Consider the following 8,967-nt stretch of genomic DNA (forward strand, 5'->3'; position numbering starts at 1 on the left):
GCTCACTTGGACAACATGGGTAATTCCTGTTGACCTCAGACATCTTGCTTGATGAATTGTATATATACCTTCGTGGAATGCCTAGGCGACGATATCTTGTGATGTCATAGAGGGAGGGCATAATTTAAAAAATTTATAAGTCAGAAGATCGTGTCTAACATATGCAATTCAAAGGATTTATTTGATTTATCGGTCAGAGTAAGGCAGGTTAGTTCAACATAAATCTCCCCTAGATGTGCGGTTGAGTTTAAAATATTCAAATAGATTCAAAATAAAGAGTGTCAGTTGAACAAGGGACTTTTTCAGTTGATGAAGAACTCCATGCCTTGAAGTAAGTATACGATAAACGAGATTTGTTTTTCAGTGTTGTGATCAAAAGTCTGTGGTGAAAAATTATTAATGCACCAAGTTTTGTTGGTGTTCTTATAATGTCCAAGCATAAATTTGATCATTTTTTCTTGTATGTTTGTTTTAACTATTATTCTATTTATATTTGCAAAAAACAACCGGGTATTTAAAATACTTTTGACCTATGTAACCTTTATTGATTATGATATGATTATGATAAGATTTTTTAGCAGCGTGTTCCAGGGAACCATCTCAGTCTGTAGGATTTGATCTGATAAGCAAAGTTACCGTCATAATCTGATAGTACCAGAACCAGAACGTGTGCACGCAGGTAGGACGATCACTTTGTGCACACTATTGGAAGCGATTAACGTGTTTATTCTTGGCCAACTGATAACAACACTCCATATTATTATAACTGCGATAATGGCGCTGTGCTTGCTAATCAAAAACGATTTTTTTTTCTCTCAAAAAAAAATTTAAAAAAATAAAAAGAGGCCAAATCATCTCAAAGGATATGTGACTAACCGTCTTAAAGTGGTATTATGTCTGGAAAAGATGCGTATTTCAAATTGAATTTTAGTCACAAATCATATGAAAAAAGTAGTCCTTCAGAACCATTAGGCCTATGAAGCCGGAGTTTATCCCGGTTTCTATAGCGCGAAATGGACAGTAGCAATTACTTGCTGTTCTTTGGATAGGACGCTAGTCTATCACATAATACTTCCCGCTAGCTCTGATAGAACCTGCTGGATGGAGAGCGGGGTCAGAAAAAATCTCAATCACATCTGGGATCAATCTTGGTCCCTTTGCGTGTGAAGCGAGTGCTCTAGCAACTGAGCTATCGGGACCCCCACAATCATATGAAAATAGGGCTTTATTTCTATAGATACCTCATGTTGGAGAATAATTCAATTTCTTACATTGCAAAATACTCAAAGTGCGTATTTCTTATAATGTTGATTCTACTTTGAGGTATCTGATTAATCCCGACACAATACCGTTTTGAGACAATAAATCATGAATTTGGTACAGGCAGTATAACATGCTGAAAAAATATTAATCTAAAAAATGGTGATAATAGACGTTACTTATAGAAGAAAATTCTTTTATTCATCAAAATTCTCTCTGAAAACACTGGTCCAAACGATCTAGGATCAAACATAATTACAAATCAAGCTTGCTGTCTTATGCCAGTTTTTCTCCTCCTCTCCATCTAATTTGAATAATTAGTGGAAGGAACTCTTTCCACGGGGGATCAAGACCTTGACGCGGTCAGAGATATTGCTTGCCTTCTGCATCGGTGCCATGGAAGTAGACAAATGGTAAGACATCCACCGAGTCAGTATCCCTATGCATTTACATGTTTTGGCCCACGAGGCAAAGCGGCCCAGATCGATCCCGGGTGAAGTCGAGATTTTTTTCCTGGCGTCCTTGTTCACTATGCAGTGAATAGGTAGCTGGGTCTGTAAATCTGTGGGAAAGTACTTTGCGATAGTCTAGCGTCCTAATCAGGGGTAGCAAGCATTTGCTATTGTGCGTTTCGCGTTATATAAACCGGGATAAACTCGGGATCTATGAGTCTAATGTCTCTGAAGGAGGACTACTTTCAATGTTAAGTTCGGTTAAGTGGATTTTCATCTTAATCTCTTGATGCATGAAGTAAAAGTTTTCGCTCGTATAGAAGGAACGAAATTGGCGTCACTCGGCTCTTTCTTATTGTTTTTAGACAGCCATTTTGGTAATTAGTCCTCACTAAATTCTATCCATCAGACTATTCAAGGTTACACAGTTTTGTATGTTGGTACGTTATATCCTGCTGGAGGGCGTTGTGAGTATTTTACCGACACCCATAGAATCAAGAAGATGTATAATCGGAGACTAAAATGAAAATATTATGATAATGCTTATACTACGTCTGATTTTTACCTTGCAAGCTTCGCATGTGTTGACACCGTAATGAAATCCTGCTCCTGGGGCGCCGCAGATACGGCAGGGAGGAAGTGGGAACTTTGAGTCCGATTCACTCAACATTGTACAATTTACATACAGGCCCTTTCGCTGCGATAAAGATATGGTAGTCAAACTATGAAATAATAATAATAATAATAATAATAATAATAATAATAATAATAATAATAATAATAATAATAATAATAATAATAATAATAATAATGATGATGATGATGATGATGAGGAGGAGGAGGATGATGATGATGATGATGATGATGATGATGATGACAATAATAATATATGGTTTTTATATAGCGCGCCTTACCCCGCATATCAACAAGCTCAATGATGATGATGATGATGATGATGATGTTGACGGCGATAATGATAATAATATCAATAAAACAATGATGATGAGGATGATGATGTTGATGATGATGATGATGATCATGATGATGATAATAATAATGATAATGAAAATAATAACAATATAACAACAACAACAACAATATTAATAATAATAATAATAATAATAATAATAATAATAATAATAATAATAATAATGATAATAATAATAATAATAATAATAATAATAATAATAATAATAATAATAATAATAATAATAATAATAATAATAATAACGTCTCACGAGAATGACGTTTATAAACGGAAGTGAAATATCTGCATTAACGAATAGGAGCGATCTATATTACCTTTCCATGTGCTCGAGGTCATTGGTCACATTGCAAAATGTGCTCAAAGTGACCTACGTGGTGAAAAGTGTTCAAATATTTTTAACTATCTAACATTACGATTGGTCATTGTGTTCAGCTTGACACATGGGTATGCTTATATCTTTCATAAACAAAAGGAGCGTGTTTACATTTGTTCAGAAAAGTCCAATCGTTGGACAGCAACAAATCACGTGATTGATGACTCGGCTGGACGAAAACATGAATATAGATAGTATGCAGATGACGTCACTCAGGCCTTTGTTATTGTTTTTGCCATCCGCGTTTGTGAGTTGTTCTCACTAAACTGTATTAACCAGACTATAAAAGTTCATGGTTACACAGAGTTTGTGTGTTGGTCCGTTATACTTCCGGATGGCAATGTTGTGAACTCCTTGGCCAAGCGCATTCTATCTATAGATCGCTTCCATTCCACAAAACATAACAACAATGTTTTTGTTTGAATGAGATGTTGTAGAAACGGGCAGCTATTCACGAATTACAACCCCATGCAGGACTTCTAATCAGAGATCATTTTTTTAAAGTTAAAATTTTAAAGAAAAATCTCTTCCGATAGCTTTACATAATATAGAAACACTTTGTGTAGTACGATCGAGTCTAATGCAGCAACAATGAATAGATAGATTTCTTAGAATTCATTAAGCCATCGTTTCTTTTTTAACAAATTAATTTGTTCAGGCATTTTTAATTTAGTCTGGAACTGTGGCCTGATAGAAAGCGAACTCAAAGAAAAGCAACTGAGTTCGATCTCAATAGTATGCCGGGCTGTCAGCAAATAAATAGAACGAAATTGACTTGACTCACCTCTTTGTTATTGTTTTAGCCAGCCTTTTTTTATGAGTAGTTCTCACTAAATTCAATCAATCAGACCATAAACGTTTAAAGTTACACATAGTTGAGTGTGTTGGTACGTTATATCCGGTTGGCGGATGTTGTGTACTTTTTGATAAACGCAATGCATCAATTATTGATACTCATCGTGTATTCATACAGTGTATCAGGCAGATAGCATTGTCCGATTTATATTACAAAAACTGGGATCAACTTCGATTTCAGCGCTTGATGGCTCTGAAGAATTACTTAAAAGAAATGCATTTATAAATGTTGGGTCAATTTTTAAAGATCTGTATATAGATATATGATGATAGAATAGGAATGAAAGCACTTACATTGGATATTATGAAAGAAAATCCAAACTATAGGTAATCCTTTTCATTCGATCTGCTAACGTATTGCGTTATAGCTGGACAAAATAGACTGATGAAGCATTGTGTACCTCACTAACGTTTGACTCTTTTAACCAGTTAACTGCCGACTCCGGAAACACCCACATTAATAAATTTGGTCAGAAAACTCGTCCTTCAAATATCGTTTAAATAACCCTTATCTTGGCAAAGCTATCAAATCTTGATCATTTAAATCGATCAATATTTGAAGGACGAGTTTTCTGGCCAACTTTTTAATACGTGTTTTTTTTTTCCAACGTACTGGTAAATGGTTAATACTGCGTCAGTGTTTTCTATGAAAATGATACATGATCTAGATCACAACACACGTAAAATTTTATAAAATCAACCCTGACCGCTATACAAATATTTAATAAATTGCTTGTATCAAATTAAGAGTCACTCTTTTGTTTAGGAACTTTGAATCTGTGTACCTACTGCGTGTCTACGATAGTTAACACGTCTCCTCACATAATAAATTTATCACATTATATCAGGTTGTTTTTTTGTTTGTTTTGTTTTTGTTTTTTCTTTTGTTTTTAAAAAAAATCTTTTAAAATCTCTTATCTTAAGGTTATAAATACACATTAGCCTAAGCTCCGACATGCGATAAGAGCACACTTCACGAACACGTTAAATAGGCCCTGGTTCACCAAATTATGAATGTTTCCGATTTACCCTTTCATTCATAGTGTGACGAGTCTGTCACATTATATTTTCTATTTTATTTTGACCAGAAATATGTTACAAAACATAAATCGGGGTTAAGACTTCTAGACAATTTTTGGTGACCATCTTAATCTTACCAAAAATGACATTTAGGATCTTACTACTATCTAACTCATCAATAGATTACTTGTTTTAGTCTTTAACCTACGATGAAAAAGGGTGTGTTATTATAATCTCTGAACGGCAGAGACAATACTATTTTAATTTGAGATAATAATATAATCTTTCTGTCTGTTGTCCTGTGTGAATAGAAAACAGCTTTTAACCCTCTCCTTACCAACTACAGGAAAATCGTCACATTTTAATGATACAATGAAAATTAATTCTTTTCTTTATCAGATTTGTTTAGTTCATCACGACATTTTATGAAAAATGTTTGTTTTGTAAAGCTTCTTATTTTTTAAAAAGTTGTCATTCAAAGCCAATATGCCCATGGAGCCAGAGTTTAACCCGGTTTCTATAGCGTGAACCGGACAATAGCAATTGCTTGCTACCCTTTGGATAGGACGCTAGTCTATGACAAAGTACTTTTCGCCAGATCTGAGTGGACAGTGGGGTCAGAAAAAAATCTCGACTGCACCCGGGATCGATCTCGGTCCCTTTGATTGTGAAGGGAGTGCTCTACCAACTGAGCTATCGAGACTCCGAAGCTTGTTATGCCATACTAAAATAAGTATAGTGTGTACTTATATCTCTTGAGTTTGAGTGTGAGCGTGGCCAGTCCTTTAGGATTGCAGTGTCAGGCTATAACATTACGATGGCTACTGTGTGAGACGGCACGTTATGTGTTGAGTACGTTATAATATTTCTGGGAAAATCCTGAAAACAGTCGGTAAGGAGAGAGTTAACCAGTTAACTGCCGTACTCTGGAAAGACATGTATTCAAAAGTTTGGCCAGAAAATTCGTCCTTCAATCATCGGTCGATTTAAATGACCCTCATCTTGGCGAAAATTCTCAAACCTGGGATCACGAGAGGTCTTTTTGCCAAGACCGAGCGATATTTGAAGGACGAGTTTTCTGGCCAATGTTTTTAATACGTGTTTTTCCAGAGTTCGACAGTTCAGCGGCGTGACGTCATCACAGTATATAACGGTGCCAAGATCGGAGATTTGAAAAAGAATATATAATCATAGTGTGAAAAGGACAATAGCAATTACTTTCTATCCATTGGATAGGACGCTAGTCTATCGCAAAAGTACTTTCTGCCATATCTAACAGACCCAGCTACCCAACCATTGCTGTTTGGACTTGGGGATTAAAACCACAGTAGTAGTAGTAGTAGTAGTAGTAGTAGTAGTAGTAGTAGTAGTAGTAGTAGTAGTAGTAGTAGTAGTAGTAGTAGTAGTAGTAGTAGTAGTTGTAGGAGTAGTAGTAGTAGTAGTAGTAGTAGTAGGAGTAGTAGCAGTAGCAGTAATCTGTCAAAGGGTCATAATAGGAACAAGATAGCAGAGAGATTTGAATTTGCTCTCTTTATCGTATTGACCCTATGCTTTGATACGTACAGTAAACAGAATCTTGAACGTGTCGGGATGTGGGTTCACTCTGCTTGCATTTCCACATTTCTTCCGTTCATTGTAACTTCGAAAAGTGAGAGTGTAGTGTGAAGTTGTAGGCTATGCATGCAATGTGAGTGTCTCTCTCTCTCTCTCTCTCTCTCTCTCTCTCTCTCTCTCTCTCTCTCTCTCTCTCTCGGCCCATACGCATAAAAAATGTGAAGGAAGGATTGCAGAATAGATAAGTGCTCCGGTCAAGTGTTTTTGAGTAGATAGTTATTGCTATTTAAACCTCATTCTCCAATGATAGCGATAATGCAGTGAAACCACTAGAAAGATCAACACAATGTGTTCTTTTAGTTATGGCTTGCTGTGGCCTTAAACGGGTATAATGATGATGATGATGATGTTGTTGTTGTTGATGATGATGATGATGATGATGACGATGATGATGATGATGATGATGATGCTGATGATGATGATGATGCTTTGTCGTTCATTGGTGTGACACTTGACCCCTGACCTGTAGGTCCGGGTACAATCTTATTAGCGGCACAAGTTTAGTCATTAGAAAAGAGCGTTTAATATTTACTCGCATTTTCTCAACATCCACTGGTGAAAAATGAGGAGCCTTGCCGATAGCGACGAAGTCTGTCGAAAACGAAACTATTTTATTGCCCTTTATATACGTCATGGCTCGTCCTAAAAGTCAAGATTTGTTGTTGGTTTGGTACCCCTCCAACGCGATTTAAACAGATTTAATGAATATTGCATTGTATAAAACCTTATGGTAGCAGTAGCAGCTGCTGCTGTTGATGATATTGATGATGATGACGATGACGACGACGACGACGATGATGATGATGATGATGATGATGATGATGATGATGATGATGATGATGATGATCGTGATGGTGGTGGTGGTGGTGGCGGTGGTGATTGATAATGATGATGATGATGATGATGATGATGATGATGATGAATAAGAGGTATACATTTATGATAACGATGATGATGATGATGATGATGATGATGATGATGATGATGATGATGATGATGATGTTCTGTCTGGAGAAATAGTGCCGAAGACCACACCCAACGCACAAAAAGGTAAAATTTGACTGGACTGGACATAAAAGTGGTTGAAATTTTACTTGTTGAATGGAAGAAATGTGCTACGTCCAAATTATCATCATTATTTCAGTATCGCTTTAACACCAGCGTAACAAACTTAAGCTTTACGCCCCTGCCCTGCGTAGGTTATTCTTAGTTTATCCTCATCGAGCCATGGGTGTATAAGTCATCTATCAAGGACTTCTATTCCTGATTGTCGGTGTAAATTCAATGACAACTTTCTGTCAATAACGGACATCCATGGGGAAAGCCATTTTCATGGGACAGCCATTTTGAATTGTCATAACTTTGTCAAAATTTGATAGAATTAAATTTTTTAACTTTTGATTTAAAGAGTACATGTGTAAGTTCAAGTGAGCGAAATATGACGTCGCATGAAAAAGAAATGAACTCAGTGGGAGATTTGTCCCATTACGTTTTGACTCACCCTCGTATATGCAGGTCTGACATACGAACGCCTAATTTAACATTCTTGTAATGGACAATATTTTGCGTCATATTTTGAGATTTTCACTACAATGGGCTCATAATCAGACCTGCAAATAAATGCACGTCGATAATGACGCTAATATATTATGCTCAACTTATATAGATTTAGCTTAAAATTCCATGTTAAGCGTCAGGTTAACCCTGACATAATAACTAATAGCTTATCAAGGAAATGACCAAAAATGTAGTCATATCTTCTTCCCGACGTTTTGAAAATGATAGTGACATCGTATGTTTTGTATAGGTCTTTACAGCTGTTGAGATCATACGACAGGCTTTGACAGCGTCACAGAAATTGAAATGTTGCAAATCTTTAATTATTATACCCGTTCGTTTTGGGGGAAAAGACGATTTTACTTTGGCGTAATAATAGAAAAAAACAACAAAATTTGGTAGCAATCAACAACAAAAATTTTCTCCGCACGCATCTGGTTTTACTAAAATTAGACTTTGACCCGTATGATATCCTGACAACAACGATACTTTTTAATGTCAAATTATTTATTGATTTCGAGAACCAATTACATAAAATACATTCTTTTAAAACGAAATAAAATTGGTGATGTCAATGGAGGGGTATAGTAATAAGATCCTTGAATTCTTGCATATTAATTTTCGAACTTCTTCCAATTTATGAGTAATTCAAAACGCAGGAGCCCAATAGTCTTATATTGGCAACAACAACAAAAAAGCAGACTAGATTTTCCATAGTTTCATTTGAAAGCGGTTATCCAATTTCTTTTGTGCAACACTGACAGCGTGACAGTCACGACTTAAAATCGTCTGACCGGTCGCGGACTGTTTTTTTTCTTTTCACTAGTCCATTAATACTTCAACTGACA

The 8,967-nt window shown here is 35.9% G+C and overlaps 1 protein-coding gene across 3 annotated transcripts in view; it reads right to left on the reverse strand.

Annotated features, from left to right (window-relative positions):
- LOC144971096 (uncharacterized) overlaps positions 1-4,759 on the reverse strand; it is a 23,702-nt gene extending 18,943 nt beyond the window's left edge. Inside the window, exons 1-3 of one of the 3 annotated variants that reach the window (XM_078911488.1) lie at positions 4,718-4,759; positions 4,223-4,296; positions 2,278-2,409 (exon numbers count right to left, since the gene is read on the reverse strand). In XM_078911488.1, coding sequence (XP_078767614.1) covers positions 2,278-2,382 — 105 coding nt within the window. In that variant the 5' untranslated portion in view covers positions 2,383-2,409; positions 4,223-4,296; positions 4,718-4,759. Of the gene's footprint in view, positions 1-2,277; positions 2,410-4,222; positions 4,364-4,713 lie in introns of those variants that run through there. The other 2 variants (XM_078911487.1, XM_078911486.1) reach the window with 2 other exon arrangements.
- Positions 4,760-8,967: the final 4,208 nt, after the last annotated feature.

This window comes from Berghia stephanieae, chromosome 4 (assembly GCF_034508935.2).
Source record: "Berghia stephanieae isolate SIO BIC M18660-M18661 chromosome 4, UCSD_Bste_1.3, whole genome shotgun sequence".
NCBI lineage: Eukaryota > Metazoa > Mollusca > Gastropoda > Nudibranchia > Aeolidiidae > Berghia > Berghia stephanieae.